This window comes from Barbatula barbatula (genome assembly GCF_947034865.1).
Source record: "Barbatula barbatula genome assembly, chromosome: 18".
Taxonomy (NCBI): Eukaryota; Metazoa; Chordata; class Actinopteri; order Cypriniformes; family Nemacheilidae; genus Barbatula; species Barbatula barbatula.
This window is the reverse complement of record NC_136781.1, coordinates 2,233,285-2,255,380: the sequence shown is the minus strand read 5'-3', so window position 1 is coordinate 2,255,380 and position 22,096 is coordinate 2,233,285. Positions and strand designations below refer to the sequence as shown.

The window sequence follows — 22,096 nt, the reverse complement described above, 5'->3', positions numbered from 1 at the left end:
TACGTCTTGCTACGGTGAAAATCCTACAGTGAGTAAGTTAAGACTCGGTGTAGATGAGAATAAGACATGAATAAAATTATGTTTATTAGAACTTACCAGCCATCTGAGAGAACAGCTATATGCCAAGAAGTCTTAATGATAAATGATACTCTGGAAGCTCATCCAAGCTGGGTTAGATTCTTTACCAGCTCTTAAAGATTTGGCTGACCTGTTATACCATCTTGGTCAAGAAACACAGAATTGAAATGCAATATATTGTATATAATGCCAAATGACATACAACTGTAGGGAACAGATATGTTGGTAAAACTTCCCGAACAACTTCTTTAGTTTGGAAGGTGGAGTGATTGTGTAAAGCTACCTAAAAGAATATAGTAAACACATTAAAACTCACCAGATCATTTGTAGACTTGTTTAACTGAAAGCAAGTGACATGCAGGTGTAGAGGGGTCCTTCAGAAAGGCTGACCTTGATAATGCCTGATTTTAAATAGGTCTTTATATATTTTAACGTTTTGATCATTACATGCAGCATTTCCTAATAAATAAATAAATATAGTTTGTTCTGAGAGAAAATAATACCTTTAAATAAATACTTCTTATTATCTTTTCAGTAATCGGTTAAGTAAAAACACACAAAAGAACACAATTTACCAGTGTGAATGAGATAAAAACCCACATTAATTGCCCGTCATGACACTTTTATTTGAGGACATTGAGAAAAATGAATAGTTAACAACAAATTCTTGATTCACAGTACATGAAGTCCTGATTTAAACCCATTCAACATGGTTCTAGACTAACAGAGTCAGCTGGGCCTTGTGCTTTTCAAACCTGTGTTCTGGGATCGAGACGTCACATCTCAAACCAGCATTTATAGAATAATGTGCTTTAAACGTGCGTCGAAACGTGCATATACATCTGGATGGCTACCGTCTACTCGCTTCTCAAAATCATTACTTTGTTAAGATGAAAATGCATCACTGACATCTGATATTCAGCCTATGGCAGATCCTTCCTGAGATGACGATGAACAATGTTTTGGAATAGTTGTTGGTATTTTCCTTTTTAAAATCTTGCCTCGTCTGTGTTGAGCAGACGCGAGATTTCACATTAAAGATCTATTCTGGGAACCAAACAGGGCTGATTCATAATCATGTGAAACCTGTCGCCTTAACAGGTCTTGAAACCAACAATAAACTTTCTGTTGAAAGGTTTATAGTGACAAATCTCTTTTTTTTCTTTTCTGAGATTTAAAATAACATTAGATTAAAATTCCATAAATTGAAATAAAAGACTGCTTATCGAGAGAACACATGAACACAAACCACTTTAAAAATGAAACCCACTTAACAAAACACAATTTTCAAGCGCCATCCAGAAGAAAACACATACAGAAAAAGAAACGTTTAACACTGAAATCAATGCAAATTCGATGTTCAAGATGGCCTATTAAACAAATCCAGTTGATTCATTTAATCTTGCTCACAAACTCTCTTCATCATATTAAACCGTATACTGTATCTCTGTTGATTTACTGATGCAAAACTCCTGATTGTAGAACTCATTCTTATTTCATCTGAGCAAATATACTGCTGTTATTCTATTCATATTGTCAAAAGAAACAGATTAGACAGTTCACATACACTGCAGCTAAACATGGCTGTCAGTCTTATTCGTTCTCATTCTGTACACACACGTTTGGTTATTTATGAGAAATTTATGAGCTCTTCTTGTATAGAGTTTCTGTATTCAAGATCCTCGCAGTGTGTACTGAACCAAACTGAATGACAGTCGGAACAACAGTATATTTTCATATCATCTCTCTGCCGTAGTTGCTCCCATCAGACCTGTCGTATAAAAATAAACTCATACCGTGTGTTAAAGAGACAACTCGCTGTTTCAAAACAGCAGCTTTACTAGTATAAACAAACCGTGACGTACTGGATGAAGATTCTGTCAATGGCAGTTTACTAAATAATCCTGGAAATTAATACTTCTCCATCGCTTTTATCTCTTTTGTCAACAAAACTATGCAAATTACTTCTTGCCATCTACATTTCTTGTTTAGGCTTAACTAAATGTTTACATCTTAAAATAAAATGTTTCCATCAAGTCTGATACAACATTTTGAAATAACATTTGAAGCTTGTTTAATTCACTTAAATGAATCAAGTTAATACAACAATCCTTTGCAATTGCAAACAATCCAAGCAAACAGGAAGACAACAAAGAACACCACAAAACAGTATGGAGAACGATTTGCTTCTTAGCTTACTGTTCTTGGTTTGAGCGGCATACTGCACACTTTCTGGACTAGTGCACTTGTGCACGTCACGTTCGCGTGGTCTCAAAAAATGGGCTGCACGCAGATGACCGCGGACCCTTCTGATGACGAATATTGCGTCATGCCGGAGAGACGCAGACGGACCGACCATACTTCGGCCTTTATCTTTTTAGACAGGACAGTGTACTGACAAGAAGGGGTAGGGGTAATGAAGGGATTGGCACATGACCCGGACCAAAATTGAAAACCAAAGAGCATAACAGCACTTCATAGTTTGTTAACGTCACAGTACTCTCCGTGTCACAGCTGTGGCACAAAATGGGTTATAAGACACAAATGGAGACTAGACGGAGTCAGTAATAATGAAGTTGTCTATATAAGCTATACACTTCAGGATCTCAGTGTAAATAAATAGTTGAAAACATAATAATCACGAATCATAAAAGGTTGAGAACCCCTGCTGTAGATTCAAGTGAACACATTTAGGATTTCTTCGGCTCGGACACCAAAGACGGTGGAATCAGTTCAAGAGTTTATACACAATCTCTGGACAGCGGAGTGGTTTATTTGAGTTCTTTTTCAAAAAGTTCATCTTCACTTTTATGAAAATGTAAAGAAAATAAATTGTGCTGTCGATCTTTACAGTTCTCCACGAACAAAATGAAATATTTAGTTTGTTCGATTCCCTTACTCCCACTCTCAACTTTTTTTTAATAGTTGGTTATAAAAGTTCTGTTTATCAAAGTGTATCAAGGCTTTTGAGGATTCAATGAACAGACTTAATATATGAAAAACATTTTATAGACCGTACTTCTGAAGCAGTTCAGACTGCCACTGGCGCTTGCGCTCCGGGAACGCCTGGGGGATCTTGATCTCTCGGAATTCTCGGATACACTGTTTCATTTCTTCCTCGGCGCTGGGCCTCTCCAGAGTCTTCCTGCGGGTCAGACCGCTGCCCCCACTTTCCCGCGGACCCCCGCCGCTGGTGAGGGACTGGAAGAGCTCGCTGTTCCGCCTCTTATCCGGTAACTCCATCCACTGCACCGAGGAGCCTTTCTTAGACGGTCGACCCAGGGTGAGAGTGCTCGGAGGACGGGACACAGAATGCAGGGCTCCGCACGGGGCCCTGGAACCTCCAACGACCTCGCCGCGTGAAACTAAGATGGGTCCGTGGTCCTGGGGCGAAGTGGCTTCAGAATGGGTCTCAGAGCTGGAGGTGGAGAGCTCATTGAGCGATGCTCCGCTCTCACTGGCCTTATCCAGCAGTTTCTCAGACTTGAATTCGTCGCATTCAAGTTTAGGAGATGCTGACTTGCATGCAGGCCCTGGAGAACAGAAAGCAAAACTTAGATGTTACAATAATACAAACGTCTAGTGCAGGAGTTCCCAAAGTAGGGGTCGCGACCCCCTCGAAAGGTGATTTCCAGAAATACATTTTTTAAATTGGAAAAGCATATTTAAATCAATAATTGTAACAATATAAAATAATTTGTAAAATTAAAAATAAAACCATGCAAATAAAAAGCCAGAAGCCTTGTGAATTTTCTCCCCCTCGATCGTGACCCCTGATGTGATTACGCCACATTAACAACATTAGCCACCGCATTAGGTAAGGTCTTACTGCACCATGTCACACAGTCCCATTTGCACACAGATTATTTTTCAGGCATCAAGTTTGGGCTATTTCAATATGTCGAAATGAAACATTGGTTAATATTGACCAAAGATAACGCAGGGAGGCCAGCATGAGGAGAGCGGAGAAGCGCTTCAGTCAGGAAGGCCATCGTCCTCAGGTACATGAAGAGGCCGAGTACATCTATCAGCGCTCAAATCAGTTCTAGAGGACATTTGTTCAAATCTCACTGATAAAATGTGTGTTACTATCTTTGCCATATGTGATAAATCACAATAGTTCTGGTAAAACTGGAAAAAAAACCTCTGGAAAGTGACCGATCTGGAATTTCGTTTTTAATACTGATCATAAACAACTAAATAAAGTAATTCGGACACAATACGGCTTTTGAATTTAATTATTACTGAATTAAATTCACATGACATGCAAATATTAGCCAAAAGGCAATTAATTCAATATGTTTTTATTAAAGAGGCAGTCCATCAGTTATTTTGAGTAAAAATGAGCTAAAACCAATTATTGAGCAAGTACATGAAAGAACAGTGTTTAAAACTGTGTCACTACCCTTGAGGGATTCACGACCTTGATTCGAATCACAACTCGCGTAAAGAAAATACCTCCGCACAGCACCATTGTGATTCTACGGCATCGTTGTAGAAAAAACCTTTTGTAGCATCTTTATTTTAAAGAGTGAAATTCATTAGTATTTTTCTAGATGGGTTATTGTATAAATTCTTTGTATTAATCTTTGTATAAATGTGTACATTCTAATAAAGTCAGATTTTGTGCCAGTGAGGATGTGGGGTCTTGTCTTTTTCCTTATAAGCTTCTGTCTTTGCACGATACACATTGTACAAATTCATTCATAATCGCCACTTCGTAAAATAGTAATGTTCTCCTATGAGATCAGTTTGTTCACTAGCATCCAATGCTGCATTAACAGACAAACACGTCAAACATTCAATTAAAACAAAGTTCTGTCTTACAACATTAAAACAATAAACCGACATCATCCAAACTCTTATCTGTAATCTCTCTATTAGTGAACAACGATGAAAGAATACAGTTTTGCAGAGAAACGGGAGGCAGCTGTAATTTCTCGCTTCAGCGGCTCTCTTAATGTGATCCAGAGGAGCTGCTAATTGGTGATTAAATGTGGATATGCAGACGTACAGAGAGTCCATGCTCTCTCTCTCTCTCTCTCTCTCTCTTCAGGACACAGATCATTTGAGCCGGTCCTCTGGGACTCTGGCATCTGACCGCTGGTTGGAACACAGATCCCAGATCAGCAACCCTTTAAAAGCTTTCTAGTATAATAATTGTATTACTAGATGTTTTGGAGCCGTCTGTATCCGTGGCACGATGATATAAACAACCAAACAAACAGACAGAGTCACAATTTGCGCACAGATCGTCACAGAAACAAGTGTGATCTTCACGCAGTAAATAACACAGCGGTGTACGAGCTAAAGAGATTGTCAGATGAAGCTGTAGAGAGCTGTGTGACTTTGTTAACTAACCTAACAGATGTTGGCTCTACACTCCTCTGCCGTTCTGAATTAACATTAGTGTAGTTTAAAGGCTCGATACCTTCATGAACGTCCTTCGGTTTTGGTCATTCCGGGTTAAACTGTCTGCTGTAAAGTCATTCCAGTGATTTGGTGCTTTTAAAATGAATATTTAGTCATGGTGATTCGCTCATAAAGTGGAAGAAATTGTGACGGCCTGTTTCTCCTAAACTCCCGTTGCACATAATCTCTACAACAGTAATAACTATAAGCGCCTCCAGCAAATGAGCCGCCCGGGCTAATGAACGGCTTAAAAAAAACACGCTCGAGAAACAATTACACATGTCGACCCGTAGATTATTTCTTACCGCTGCCTCACACATTTGCAGCACAAAGAAAGCAGCCATGGCTTTCTTGCCTTTGAGTAAATGCACAGCAAACTGTCTTTTGTTTAATGAATGCAAATGAACACAGGAGTGATGGTGTGGGGTGTGCCGGCTCTACAGGCAAAAGAATCGCACCATAAAACATCTCCAAAGCAGCCGGCGAGCGTTGACATATGGAGGTCAGAATGATAAATCAGGAAGAGAAGATAAAATCCTAAAACCTCGGCTCAATTTATAGTTCACTGCTCTGTCTGAAATCAGTCTAGCTCATATTAAAACTGTATAAAATATTACTGGCCCATTTTAAACATACGTATGTTGTCAACAAGTTAGTGTTGCTAGATGGATTCAATTTGGTGAAGACATTGAGATCCAGATTAACAATCCATGTACCGCTGGAAATGTATTCAACTGGTAAGACAGCACAACAATTTTCTATTTATTTAACATTTTCACATGATTGCCAAATAACAAAGTGTTCTACGTGTATCAATCTATTGTACTTTGCTCTCTGTGTAACATTAACCTGCTTTCACCTATGCAGATTTGTTATATTCATGCTGGTGATGAATCATATCTTAACTTATTCCTAATGCTAGCGTGTTTCCTATCAAGTTTATATTCCCTTACTTTCCTCTTTGTTGATGTATGTTGTGTGACCAACATGAAAATTCACTGTAAATGAGTGGGGCAAACGAACCCTCCCCTCCTGAAAATCAATTGGTCGATTCAAACTCGGAGGGCATGACCTTTCATGAGGTTAAATATCGACCGAGGAGACCACGATCTCTCTTCTTCTACTTTATCTAAAACATCATGTAAAACCCTTGGCTTATGTTTGCCTTCTTTCATCTCACTGAACAGTCATCATTACAACTGAATCACCACACTGGAGTTCGTGCATGTTAAGCGCCCGCCTACCGACAGAAAGTTTTGCCGGTGGGCGTGGCTTTCATCTTTCTTTGCGATATGATTGGATGTATAAAAACAGCCGTTGCATTTTTTTAAATGGAACTGGCCTGACAGTTGAAGGGGAGGAGTTAACGGATGCTCCACCCAAGCCGTCTAACATGCGTCATTAAAGATGGATATTCATAACAGGAAGTGCATTTTCAAATTTTAATTTAAGATTATGAGCGCACACAAATTTTAAAAAGAGAATGACCCACATTGATAAACTGTTTACAATAAACGCTGCATTATTTCATGAAAAAGTAGGCCTTGACATTTTTTATTTCACTGGTACTTTAAGGTACATGCCGCTTTTTTAACAAATACACGACACACGTTTAATATTTATAAACTATACAAACAGACGACATGCTAGCAGTTTTATTCTAATGCAAAAGCACACAGATTAAGGTTGGATAATGACTTCTGAAAATGTTCATTATCATCCCAGCTGTCAGAACACTGTTGGCAGAGGAGCACATGATTATCCCTCATTCCTCATCGGTGAAATAAAGATCAATGCGTTCCAGCAGACCAAAACAGGGTTAGAGAGCTCAGGGTGAGGACATTCTGTACACAAAATCAAACAGTGATGCAACGTATTCAGGTTTTAAAACAGACAGTCATAGTCAAGTTGAGCGAGAAAATAGAAAATAGCTCCTATTTTAATATTGTTTCGATTTAATTCCAAGGATAGCACGCAAAGTTTCAGCATTTGCTGCTGAAAGACTGCTGAGGGGAGGGGGAATGAAATTCCAGCCGTCCCGTGTGTATCTGTTTAGCATTTCTCCGCAGTGCCAAGATGCCACAACTGAACGCACCCTGACCTTTGCCTGGAGAGAAATGGATTATGGGAATGAGGGAAAAAAGGCAAGCCGAACACAATGCTGCTATAATTGACATGCAGAAGGAATAGAAGAGGACTGAAGAGGCAAAATCTGATAGGGATTTCAATACATCCATAAAGCCACAGGGAATACTCAAGATTGCAGGAGTTGAGCTGTCAGCTGGCAGGCCAAGCATCGGGGCATGAGAACTACACCAAATGACCTTCACAAGCAGGTTACAAGTAAAAATATATGGCCGGTAATGCAACAGATTGATGTGGATCGTGAGATAATCGTGATTACCAAGATAAAGTTGGTAATACTGCTGTGCATTTCATTTGAACCAGGAAACCAAGTGTTTTCCTCGATGTCATTGTGAAACTGACACTACACAGGAACTGAGACAAAATACTTAGGCTTCATGAAATAAAACTAAATATATACATTATTTTATATGTGATTATACTGTATATTACTTTATTATATACACGTAAATGTTATATTTTCGGTTAATATTGTGTGTGTTAATATATATATAAATGATAATCAGCCGCAGTTCTGTAACCTGTGCAGAGAAAACAGCAGATGTGCATCAGTATCTCTGGGGGCCGAACTACGTCCTAGACATAATTAGCATAAAAACCGTGTAAACATATTGTGTTTCACCATATAATCACACCCATAGACATCTCCATCCTCTCTCCACTCGAACTCTCATTTTCTCTTGCAAACCTCAGCGGAGAGAAGTGTTTATTTCTGATGAGATATTTGGGTTGACACAGATGCCCGTGATTAACGCTTTTCACTTCCATCCGCTGGAACAAACTGCAAATGATACATCTTCACCGTTTTCACTTTCTTTTTATCACAAACTATATTCAAGGCTCTGTTACACTTAGTATAAAAAAAGTGTACAATACAGGATAAACAGAATACAAAAACAAGAACTTTTTGTTAGAAAACAGCTGTTTTGTGTTGATCAATCGATCCACTTTCTTACTTTCTGTGTAAGACTTTTAAATGAAATACCATCTGTTCGCACTGATCACTTTAATAATACTTTTATAATGCTATTAAACCATTTTTTATATTTAACTATTTTACTTTTGTCCGCTAAATAAATGTTAATGTTAATCTAAATTTCTTTTGAGTAAATACATCCTGTTAAGACAAAAATATGAGGTATGGGACATTTTTTACACATAGTAAATTTTTGTTCAGATTACGGCAAACCTCTTTCTATAAATCCTGTCTTTGTACTTTTTTTTAAGTTTCCAATACACAACAGGAGCCGCAGACCCTTATTCTTGCTCTTGGCACGAACATATGATAATTCGGTACTTCCTTGACAAAGATATACAGTATAGTGCTGCCATGACAGAAACTCAGATAATATTGTGAAAAAACTACAGTTAATATTTGTATACTGCCTGTAAGATAGAAACTACAGCCTGCAGCTGTCAGATAAACAAGTCACGTTACTGCTGCATCTAAACCTGGAAGGAATTATTATTTTGTAAAGTTTACAGCAGTAACTTCATATCCTATATAATATTCTATAATATTTTCCACTGGAATAATTGTGATAGTTTGCTGGAGTCGACATGTGAAGACCGAGCACGTCTCACGTCTCTTTCTTTCCTAAATGACTTCACCTTAACACATTCATTGCTTAGAAGCTTTTAAATAAAAATTCAGTGGACAGAAATCCAAGCGGTCTTTCATATCTCTCCTCTGTTAATTACAACCGGCGGGAAACCTCACCATCCTTTTTAAAGTCTTCTCTTTATTATTTTATTCGTAGGGTTTTGCTTTTTAATGGAAATGTGGGAGGGATCAGAGATTAGGACTTGTTTTTGCTTTACTCCTGGTAACGTACAGAAAACTTAATATGGTTAATCAAAATTTTGATTCATTTAATATTTTCTCTCAATTAGGATTATTGAACAATTATTTTGTTTATTTTTGTCCGTCTTTTTGGCCGCGTAGATCACTAACCAGGTTTATAGTGAACATATGCCCAACTAAAGGTGGGGTTTTTACTAATGACTAATTATTTTTAGATAATCAAAGAAAATACAAAGTATTTAGGGTTATTTATAGGAAACATTTCCTCTTCCACTGAAGACAGGAGAACACAACACAAATCAGCATATCATCTGTCTGCATGTGCCGTGTACTTTAGGACCTTGCCTGGAGACACCAGTCCTGCCGTCATAAGAGATGTCACATGATAGAAACACACACGTTTTTTATGGTGACCGGGAGGGGACATGCTTGTTTCATTTAGTTTTGTCGTGGCCACAAAACATTACCTCGTGGGAACATGATATTATGTTGTGATCAGCTCCTTATACGGTGGTCACGCGATGTGGAGTCGTTCGCTCAAGATCCTATGTTGAGGGAACGACATCCTTATCTTGTGGCCACGACTTAAATGCGTGCGCATCTATTAGCGCCTGTATCAGAAATAGATAGGACTATAATAATATAATTTTTTTATTAAGATATAGCTCTGAACTACTTAATAAGAATCATTTGTTTCCTTTTAGACGTTTCTTTTTCCTGTGATAAATGAATAGGTTTAATTGCGATATGGCTGGGCTGCATGATTTTGACAAAAGCATATTTTTTACATTATTCCCCTTGATATTGTAATTATTAATGATGATGATTAGTTTTTACTTTTTATAATGATTTCAAGGCTCCAATTTGGGCGCAGGATTGCGCATAATTTAAATCGCCTTAATAATGTGAGAAGTTCCAGCACAAGTTTTGGCCTATTTGCTTCATCTCGGATCAAATAATGAAATAAACCTACTGACGCGAACACAATTAAATCAACATGTGAAAAAGTCTGTCTTTATTCTAGAATTTAATTCCACAATCAGCGTACCAGCCCTCTCTGTCTTTAAGTTAGAATTGCCCAAAATTGCCCAAAATATATATATATATATTCAACATTAATAATCAAATAATTAATTAAAGAATGTCTCGTTTCAAATGTACCTGTCTTTCACACAAACTATATATAAACAGAATATTTTATTTCCATTTGAATCGGGTCATTTAAAAGTAGACATTTTAAGCTTTCTTTAGACATACGTTTCATGTTTGCGCAATAAGCATTTGCAGAGTTTTGGATCAGTGACGCATTTCAGAAATTACTTATGTGAACGGAGTGGATACGTCTGATAACGCGTCCTGTTTATTTTCTTTATTTTACAAAATAACAACGCTTTGATGTTATTGTAAGCGTACCCAGGTAAAAGTAGACAACTTACAGTTTCTAATAATGTCTTACATATACGTGTATGCCCAAAATAAATCTAATATTTTAAGTCTCTTTTGCTCTGATAAGAAAAGAATTTGGTATAGGGGGCACGCGTCATCAGGGATATTAAAGATAAAGTAATCGAATAACCAACATAGAAAAATGACGTCAGTTAGAGCTTCTTAATGTCGCTTTGGATTACTTTCCGATTAATCGCCCTGCCCTAAAACTTACGCAGACAAACCTCTTAAAAAAAGACTCAACAATGTAATAGTCTTCCACAAAAGCTTTAGATAGCATCATGCTGCAGAAATATCACAACCCAGTTCAGAAGAATGATTACAAAACGCTCACAGTGAGAAAAAAAATGATTTTCTTGATATTGGGAGAACAATTAATTTTACAGCACAATGTTCTTTTCGGGCCATGTAGGCCCTTTCTATAGAGGAAGCAGCACAATTGTACACCTGCAGGGCAACATTAGCTTATCATCCGCTCTTCTGTCACAGCGCTCCTCCTGTTCCTTTGAATCCATTTTGTCACTCTGAACAATCCCTGAGGGTTTGAACTCCAGAGTTTTCTGAAGTTCACTAAAGGATGGAGGAAACTTTGTGATTAAAAGCTGCTTTTCTCAAAGTCATAGATAAAACTGACAGTATCCGATTTTTGTGCTTCAGTTTAAATAAACACAAATAAAGGCACTAAAAAGGTTTTTGCTGAAACTATTGTTGGTATAAAGGGAAAGGTTCTGAAGGAATAAATTCGGTAACAGTTTACAAAAAAGCAACCCAGTCTCACACAGGACTTGAATTCCCCCCTTTAATCGTGTCAGTCAGCCAAACTTTTTTCTTGTCATTTAGCATTTCAATATACAGGCCGCCTGTGTATACATTTAAAAAACGACATATGCAACCCTTTACCGCAAAATCACAGGCACAAAGGATCATTTTGCCAAAATGGCAAATTCATGAGGTGCCAAACCAACTATAAAGGCTCTCTCTAACCCCGCCCCTAAACCTCACCTCAAAGGGGCAAAGTCAAATCATAATAAAACGTACATTTATGTTTATACATATGAAAGAAATATCGTATTATAATACATTAGTCGTGCCGAATGAAACGAAAAAGGGGAAATTTATGTACCCGAACAGATTCAATTTAGTTTACGAATTATGGCAAAACAGAGGATTAGCGAATGCATTAGCTAACAATATCTTACAATTAACCACATTCATTTACAACATTTGAAAATCTTTGCTATTGTTAGGTTATTTATCAGTAAACATATACAAAAAGGGAACAAAATTAACAAAATAATTACACAATAATATTTGTATTTAATAAGTGTTTTTTGTTGTTACTTCATATTAAAACTGAAAACATAACTTGCCTCGCTATCGCCATCTCTGTTTAAAACATAAAATCGCAGATTACTTTACTTCCCCTTTTCACTACCAAAACAATTTTATGCAATGAGGGTTACACAAATGCTACTCTCACTAGAGCCTTTATTTATATTATAAAGTTTTTTTTCAGACACACAAAAGCATGAAACCGAGTGAACAATAACTCAACAATATGTGACTAATATCATTCTGATTATGCATTGACGCAGCTATTAATCTCTTTGCTATGGGCCTTTGAGTTTGTTGTCCGCAGTTATTTTCACAGTGTGAATTCACGCTCAAGTAATTTAGTGACTGTAATCTCTCATTCTCAGCAGTCGTTTGTTTACGTGAAGAAACCGTTCGAACACAATGACGGAACATCATCAGTGTTTACACATCACAGCCACCCCGAGTTCTGACGGAGATAAATGAGCAACTGTGGTAAAGCTACGCTTGGCTTTCTCTCCCTCTAATGACTTTATATTACATGCCTGTAAATCAAGACAGACGCTGAGTGAACTGTGACTAAATGTGAATCTAAGGATTGTAAAAGTTTACACAATATATTTTCACATGTACTCAATTGACTGATGCTTTTATGCAAATGAAATAGTGAGAATAACCAAGCGTTCATTTCATCCATCTCTACTTTGACTTTAAATGTGTCTATGACGAGTTTACACCTTTTAATATGTGAAACTGTCATGATCCTGCCTCTCCTTGTCTTGGTTTTCGAGTCTTGTGGCAGGATCATATCAGTCCCATGTGTTTTGTGTGGAGAAAGAGCATTGTTTGGTTTGAAACGCCATGCTCTCTCTCCGGTGTCTCGTCCCCCTTGTTTCCCTGTTAGTGGCATTAGTGTTTAGTCCTGTCACCGTCCCTGTACAATCTTCCCCTTAGTGTTTAATTTGCTTCACCTGCCTCGTGCAATCCTCTTGTTAGCTTTCCCTTAGTGTTTCATCCATGTCACCTGCTGCCACTCTCGCTGTGTATTCAGTCCTTGTTAGTGTTCGCCTTTTTCAAGCCCCAGTTTCCCTCTGTCTCTTGTCGGTTCATTGTCATTATCATCCCTGTTCAAGTCACTTTGTTGGATTATTCCTGTCTATGGATTATCGTGTTTGTTCCTGTTCTAAATTTGTGGATTTTGTTGATTTATTATTCAAAGGACTTTGTTTGTTTTGTCCCCCTTGTGGGAAGTTTTAGTTTACATTCTTGTCTTGTTTTAGTTCGAGGGTCTTTTGTTTAAATAAAGTTTTGTTCTTTAACACATCTGCCTGCGCGTGGGTTCTGTCCATACCCCATGACAGAAACGATTTGTGTTAATATTCATCCGGGTCAGATCTATAAACCTGACCTTGATCTGCCCCTTCTGCAGTGTCCTGCTTTCAACACGATAACACAGATAGCTGTTGATCTAACCACCTCATCCCGTTATTTTGAGTTCGAGTGAGGTATAAAAACGGCCCTGCGAAAGACCGGTTCACTTCTAGAAGGAGCTCAACTTTGGAAACACACAATGAAAATTACAATGTTCTACTCAATGTTCCTAAAAACGACATCTGTCAGCGTTCCATCGCAGCTTGTTTAGTCAGACTGAAGAGCCTAACAATAATGAAACATCAAAGAGGAAGATGAAACGAGGCAAAGCTATTTTCATGTGACCTTGTTTGTTTCGAGAGAGCAGAAGCGGCCAGTGGAGTTCATGAGACGAATGACTGTTTTTACATCCGTCACAGGCGTTTGGAGGACACGGGGATCGACGTCAGAGATTTATTTCAGTTCTTTGCGTGTCAAGACCATCGTGGCTTTCCAATCATAGGCTTGATTTGTCCGGCGAGAACCTTCAGACATATTCACATAAACCTGCAGTCAAAACCACACAGAGAAACTCCCACCCATAACATACTGACAGGTAAATGTATTTATCCTTAGATTTAGACCTCCGCTATTCCGAACTCTAGCTTTAGCATATATTCATCTTCAACATACTACCAGTGGGAATCAACAAAACATCTTAAGGCAAAACAAACACTGTTTCAAATAGGAAATCTTGCTCTCAAATCATCACACACTTCTTCATCTTCGCATGACCTCCACTAAATAAACTTCTCTTGAATTCTCTGGGCACGCCAACATCACACTTCGCCTCAGATCGCCAACTCCAATTACCAGGATTGACTTCCAGTCACTTTGTCAATGAAAATCAATGCGTGTGAATGCCCCTTCAGGGCAGTGATGGGATTCTGATGTTAACTAGAGAATATTGTACAGTGCACTTCGGCGTGTGGAGACATGTCTTTGGCTTTCCTCAAAGCATCCATAGCTGTGATTATCATCCTGTCAGAGATTAGATGAAGAAGCAGTGAGGACTCATCTGCGGGCAGACGCACGCCACACTGAGCTTTCATGACAAGGCTTCTGACGGCACCGCTATAGTAAACTCTAAACACACACATTCAGATCCGCATTCACATTAACCACCATCTGCAATATAAACTTACCATACAAAAGAGGGGGCATGTTTACAGAGAGAGAGAGAGACAGAGGGAAAGTAAATGATAAAGAGAACTGCAAAAAATGAATTCTTAATGAGGTTTAAATGAGATTTTTGTTGCACGTTTTTTTGTAAAAATACCAAAAACAGCACAAGTTAACAAAACAACTTGATGTAAAGGGACATTTAAAAGGATCTATCAAAAAATTATAAATAAATAAAAGACAAAAATTCTGGCATTACTTATTTAGTCTCATCAATTGAAACCTGTATATGACTGCTGGTGAATACAAAAGAAGATATTTTGAGAAATGTTCGAGTGGTTTTAATTGCCATGTCAATTACCAATGTTCGAAAATCTCTGTTGTTCTTTGTTTTGCAAAAGAAACTCATTCAGATTTAAAATGACATGCACCGAGAAAAACAACCAGTAAGATTTATTAAATTTTTTGTTTTATTTGTGTATTGTTTTGCACACAGTTTGTAAAAGTAAATTAACACAAAAACAATTGAAGTAAATCCTACTAGTTGTTTTTTCAGTGATAGGGTGAATAAATAAAGACAGAATTTGCATTATATTGCATAAAAATGTAATATAATGTGCATGTTTTTTGTCTTTGATATTTTCCCCATTTGTTCTATGAACGAGCAAAGAAAAAAAGTGAAAATTGTCATAAATATTATCCAATGTTATATAACACAATATACTACTTTTACATTACATATTATGCATAGCCAAATCGATTTAAAATGCTACGTATGTCAATAAAGTACTTCACGGTTTTAAAAACATGTAAAGAGACGACATGAAAAATGTGAACACTACACACAGTAATAGACAATCATAGACGCGCGCACACACACACACACACACACGTGCACACACTATCTTCAGTATGCAGTGGGTGGATTAGCTTTGAATTTTTTTTACCTTTCTCAAGTCTACCAAAGTGAGATTTTCTCCACCTACTTTAGTCCATGTGTCTTTTCTTATCACCATGTTTCCACACTTCTCTACCTGTTCACACAGCTACGGCTTATCTCCGCTTAAACACACAAGTGCACAAACCCCCCTTGAACACGCTGAAATATAAAAAAAGGTTTTGAGGGGCATACATATTTAATGTTTTAACGTTTTAAATCACAAATAAATCACATCAGCTTGCGGTTTGGACCAACCACATTACCATCAGCTCGGTTAAAGCCGCACGCTGCAATGCATTATGGGTGACAACTCTCAAAGCCCTAAACTAACAGCTAATGCTGTCAGCTGAGGGCTGCAGTGGATTAGTGCCTGTCAGTAACGCTTAAGAATGACAAAACAGAGACAGCCAATAAAAATCAACGGATAACCAATGAGCCCTGATTCTCATTGGCTATAGAGGATGCTCTGATCTATTGGGCTTCTTTGTGATTGGACTGAATCGGTGTGTAGGATTCTGGTGTGTAGTATCTTTCCTCAATTCAGTTTTGGGAGGCCTGAGGCACACGGTGTCCCAGTTATGACGCAGATTTACATGGTCTGCAGTCAATTACAGCATCAAAGTCTGCACATATCAAAGTGTGAGCGAGTTTAATGTGACCATACTATAGAAATTATGTCAGAAAGGTTCTGATAGATGGAAAGTAGAATAGATTAGTTTTCCAACCAGGGGGTCGCCCAGCATACTTGATTTCAATTAAAGATAATATCAACAAAACTGTAGTAAAAAGACGGGGAGGCTGCATGAAAGAATATTTTTCTCGCTATGAAAACATTTAAAAGCCATGGCTACATTTTTGTATGTTGAATAAAACCTTGTAATAAAGAAATGTATTGGTTTGTGACGTTTAAAGTCTACGAATTGACAAAACAGGCCTATTATAAAAACACACGTAATTATTTGTTAGTTTTTAACTATTTTACGAGGTGGCCAATAATTGTAAATTTGTATGATGTGAATCGTATACAAATGTAAAATAATTCGAACAAAGCAAAAATAAAGCTAAATGCTAATTTATATTCGTTACTTAATGATTCTGCTTTCGAATTTTCTTTCCAAGAAAGCATACGTAATTATTTGTTAGTTCGTAGCTATTTAACATGGTGGCCAACATGTATAAACTTGTACGATGTAAAATTATTAGAACAAAGCAAAAATATAGCACCGTCCCTAAACTTGTACGAATTCATAAGAATTAGCTACTTCGTAAAATAGACACGAATCGCCATGCACGTGTTGTCAAACCTCTTCACAAATTCAAGGTACTTCTCTAACACTGAAACTTATTTACATTTATCTTTCTATTTTACTTGTGTGCAGACAGCGTCATTGAAATTCTCCTCAAACATTCTCTCATCACAAATTCATATCTCGATATAATACAATGTGTGAATAAAATGAAGTGCAAACATTTGAAACGTATGACATTGTTCCTTCAGCAAAAGGTTGGGAAGCACTGCAGTAGGTGAAAAGGAAATTAGAAAGCAGATCAGGTAGGTGTGAGCTGGCATCACTTACTAAAGAAGATGTACTCTGTGTAGCTGCTCCAGATCTTGTCATCTCTGTACTGGTTAACAAAAGCAGCAGTTCCTGTAGAGTTGCAGGCCACCATCTGAAACCCGACTTCGCTCAGCCTATCGAACGCTTGCTCCAGGTAGGTGAACTTCAGGTAGAAGCGTGAGGTGTATTTCTCCGGAGGACGGTCTGGATCTCGGCTCTCATTGAGAGTGTCCCCAAACACCTCCTTTGCTAGAGCGATACGGCCACACACCATGATCCGTGCCACGCGTCGAAACTTAGCATCTGCTTGGTTATCCCTCACCATTGTATACGATCCTCGGTAGCCAATGGTAATGAACCCTGACCTTTTGTCTAGGACGGAGGAGGACGTGGCGTGATGGGTGGCACTGTTTCCAGTTCGAGTCACCAACTCGCTACTCTGGGAACTTTCCTCAATGTCACTTTGGCAGCCTTCGTCATTTAACGACCCTTGTTTAGCTACACGTGGCCCCAGAAGCCTCAGCAGCTCCCCCAATTGGAAGTGTTCGGCCTCGCGCTGCAGACGCTCTCGCTCCGGGAAGTGTTCGGGGAGCACCAGCTGGCGGTCCCTCAGGAAGTCCAGCACGTAACGAAACAAGAAGCCGTCGCGGTCGATGAAAAATCGTCCACGGCTGTCTCGGGGCAGTTCCTGCGGTGTGTAGCGGGTGAACATGGTGTGGAGAGTGGTGTCAGGTACGCTGACCAAGGTGGAACGCTTGGTGACGTACACCTGGCCACCCACGTTGAGTTCCAGAATCTCCTGGTACGGGCTGGACACCTCGCTGATGGGAAGTACAATTTCCTTCATGGCCATGGTCCAAACACAAAGACGTGACGGAAGAAAGGAGTTGGGTTTGGAAACAGGGCAAAAAGCTCCAAAAGAAGAAAAGAAGGAATCCACAGATGTCCAGAAAGATGGAGTGACAGATGTCAGTCAAGGCTTTGTTGCCAAAAAGATATTAAAGTTTGAGAGAGGACTACATCACTGCTAGAGGATGAGAGAGAGAAAATGAGAAAGAGAGGAGAGAAAGAAAAGAGGGGAGTCAAGTTTCCTCACCGGCAGCCCCTCTGCTCATGAAGAGAGATGCGGAGTACGATGTGGAGAATAGAGATACTGAGAGGGAGACAGAGAGCGAGAGGAAGGGAGGAAGGTAAAGAGGAGGAACATCACACAGAGGCTCACATCATTTGCCCAAGGTCTGAGGGAAGCCACGGTGACATCATCTGCAAAATAAGAAGAGGAGTGGAGGTGTAGCCACATGTCACTGCCTTTTAAAAAGACAGTAACGCATTCAACAAGATCAGGAGCCTAAAATGAATTCTGTAAAATGTAATGTAATAAAATAGCTCTGAACAAGGATGTTTATTAATCCAGAAGATAATGAGAATCCAAATACGCTTTTTTGTAGAAAACATTTTAATCATCATCTCTCTAAATTTCTATATTGTGTAATTGACTTGGACTCTGTCTGCGTGTTGTGGCATACTGCATAATGAACAGGCGCATTGTGATTGTCTCATGGGAATAAACACAGATTAGCTGTAATTCTGACATTATCTCTGCCAAACCATTAAAACAGAGGGAGATGGAGGAAGGGAGAAAGAGGGAAAATATTACTAAAATAATCCTGTAGGCTATAGCTCCACCTAGAGGACAAATGCATTGCACTAATATTCAAGACAAAATAAATACTTAATCCAACAAAATCGACAGGGTTGAGGTTTATAAGTAAATAAATATGTAGCAAAGAGTAGAACATTATTTTTTTACTTACAATAGAGAAAATAATTTTTGAAAACAAACTTTTAATAATAATATTATTGTATATATTTATTATTAAAATAGCATAAGAGAGATTTATCCTCATGGTTAGATGTTTTTTTTATACATTTTTGCCATCACACCATAGGACACATTTATAACCCTTTCTCCACTACATATGGTTGTTAAATATTTAAAAAATAATTACTAAGATGTTTTACACACAAAGATGCATTTTCATCCTTTTGATGAGGATGCTGCAATATGTGCATGTTTTAAAAGACATCTTTAAAAACAAGCAAATTTTGCTGCAACTTCATCAGAAGGATGAAAAGGTATCCAGCTAGATATTTCTAAAGTACAGCGCAAAAAAAGGCTTTTCAGAAGAATGGACGATGATAATATAGATACATGACTATTTATCACTGTCAATCTAGGTACATCGTCCTACCTGAGAAACAATAGGCATCCACAGGGGATCACCTAAACCGCAACGGCTGTTGTTGCTTTATGATGATCAGCTCCAAAAGCAAAAATGAGTAATTACTCTGAGCCTGAGAACTGAATCCTCTGAGAGTCCAAATTCTCACAGTTGTTGAATGGACTGATTGATCAACTGCGTTTTTATGCAAATCTCATGATAGGCATATTTCCAATGGTATGTAATTTTCCCACACACATGGTTTCATGCATACATAACCACCAACAAAAGGAACAGTTTGCAATCGGAGCACAGGGGTATAAATGAGCCTCAGTCTCTATAATTATATAGTAAGCTGTTTATCAAGGAGACTACACCGATTTCAACCGCACAACCGCGAAGTCTCTTTCTCTGAACCACGTTCTATAATGTGATGTTTTCATGCATTTCTATAAAATTCTTGTTCAAGTTGAAATTCAATACTAAACAATGCGAGTCTTTGCAGTCAGCTTGTTTTGTGTCAGCAGCCAAATAGCAACCACCAAGGACACAACTTACATTAGCAACAACCAAAGTAACCAGCTGATACAAAATAACAACCGCATGACACTAAAAACATTTAAAGGTGTTTCATGCGTTCTGATTTCTTGACAATTGTAAATGTGCTGGCTTTTCATGCTTAACATGGTCAACGTGTCAAAAAACTAGTTGGATGTGTTATGCAGTATTTCTGTGCTCGATACACTCCCCCAGCGTTTGTATACGTTTCTGAAAGGGTTTTTTGAAAATGAAAAACCGTTACATTACTTTTCCTTTATAGTCCTTTATAGGGCAATTCACGATTATGAAATTTGGCTGACGATTAATTGTCTAATAAATCATTGCGATTATGACGATTAATTGTTTTGTTTTAGGGCTTTGACATTAATGTTTTATTTGGCTTTGAAACGGCCATATTGTTCTGAATAAAAGAGATTTCTCTTAAAAAAATGGGGTCATCATGTACTGAAGGTCTAGGGCCTAGGCTTTTACATGTCAATATTACAGCCGCCAAATACGTGTAAAACAAGTTCGATCAGGAGTGAATTCAAGCCACCATAAATGCTATCAGTCATTGAAAAGCTTGCATAATGTAATTGTGCATAATGTAAACCACACAAACTTGTATTGAATCAAATCATTTATGCAAGGTTAATGCAATGATGTTTTGTGTGCTCGTGATTCAGTTCCTCCCCCACCCGCACTTGTTTTCGGAAATAATCGTAAAGCTGTATCTATCTTTTATAAATGTGATCAAATGAAATACTCTTAGAAGAAAGGAAGTATGCGACACTACTCTATAGGTACTCAAGATTAATACGAGATTGGCCCGTTCAACTGGATCTTAAAATAAAACCCTTAGAATCCATATAGCAATGCCCTAACAACCAACACAAATACCCTAACTACCCACCCAGAACACCATAGAAGTTTAGAAAGAAAACACATAGCAACCAGATAGCAATAACCTGAAAACCACAGAGAACATCCTGGAAAACATCCTAGCAGAACACCTAACAATTGCAACAGCAAAACATAAAATACCCAGAATTCCTCAGCAACCACATAACAATGCCATTACAACCAAACAGAACATCCTAGAAAACCTCTGCTTACCAAAAAACTACACAGAAACCCATTAAAAACCTTTGCAACCGCCCAGAACATCATAGTGACCAGCAGAACACCATAACAATAACACAGCAACTCATTTTTAGAAAGCACACAAAAGACCTTACTATAGCAATTCCCTGCCAACCACCCAGAACATCCTAGCAAACAACCTAGCAACACCCGAGTGGCCATGTCGACTCTGTAATATACATCAAAATAAAAGCTAATTCAAAATATGAATTGTGCAGTTTAATTCTGCTACACAGACAACAATAAATACTAGAGAAATGTATTAAGAGTTCTGGGCCTAGAGATAAAGCTTGACAGGCAGCAGTAAATTACATCTCTTCTCTCTTTGCTGTGAGGAGAATGACTGAAGACAAGCCGATCTCAGGTCTCTGCGGACTGACGCGAACGCGGACGCGGAAAGTCAAGTATACCCGCGCCTTTAAACCCCCACCCGTTGGCAGTCAATGGTGCTAAACCGCTGTTTCTGTGGACTAGCAGTCAACATCTGTCGTTGATTTAAATGAAATGTCGTCAGAAAGTCTCCTCAAACTGTTGTCAAAGGTTTGAAGAAGCGCGAGAGCGGATGTTTTGAAAACAGCTGGTCAAAACGCCTCATCTCACCTCGAGGCCTCAGGTGTCAATCAAGTCCATCATTTCCGGTCAAGTGTAGCGTCGATATTTTTCGTAGGCAACTACAAAAAGTGACTTAAAGTGCTATTACGATGACTTTCTGATATGATGGCCTACAGAGAACAACAAAAGTACAAAATGTGTCTTACCAGAACAAACCATTAAGGCTGTCTGAGATTTAGATATTGTTTGACGAGCCTTGTGAAGTGGGAAGATGACGTTAAAGCAAGCGCTACAACCACGTCACTACTCGAGTGTTTACGTAACTTACGTTCGTTTGGGCTGTACGGCAGTTATTTCTTTCATCCTGTGTAAAAAAATACATGTTTTATATAAACCTTCATTTAAAATA

At 38.3% G+C, this 22,096-nt stretch overlaps 1 protein-coding gene across 4 annotated transcripts; it reads right to left on the bottom strand.

Moving 5' to 3' along the window:
- Positions 1 to 685: 685 nt before the first annotated feature.
- kctd8 (potassium channel tetramerization domain containing 8) lies at positions 686 to 21,788 on the bottom strand. 4 transcript variants are annotated; one of them, XM_079480148.1, is made up of 3 exons: positions 21,736 to 21,788; positions 17,249 to 18,493; positions 686 to 3,611 (listed from the first exon to the last, which is right to left on the bottom strand). In XM_079480148.1, the coding sequence occupies exons 2-3, from the start codon at positions 18,081 to 18,083 to the stop codon at positions 3,085 to 3,087; spliced, it is 1,362 nt and encodes a 453-aa protein (XP_079336274.1). In that variant the 5' UTR covers positions 18,084 to 18,493; positions 21,736 to 21,788; the 3' UTR covers positions 686 to 3,084. The 4 variants fall into 4 exon arrangements, with proteins under 4 accessions (XP_079336274.1, XP_079336275.1, XP_079336276.1 ...); XM_079480149.1 differs by lacking the exon at positions 21,736 to 21,788 and adding an exon at positions 19,483 to 19,632; XM_079480150.1 differs by lacking the exon at positions 686 to 3,611 and adding an exon at positions 11,138 to 11,455 and having other exon boundaries at positions 21,736 to 21,782.
- Positions 21,789 to 22,096: the final 308 nt, after the last annotated feature.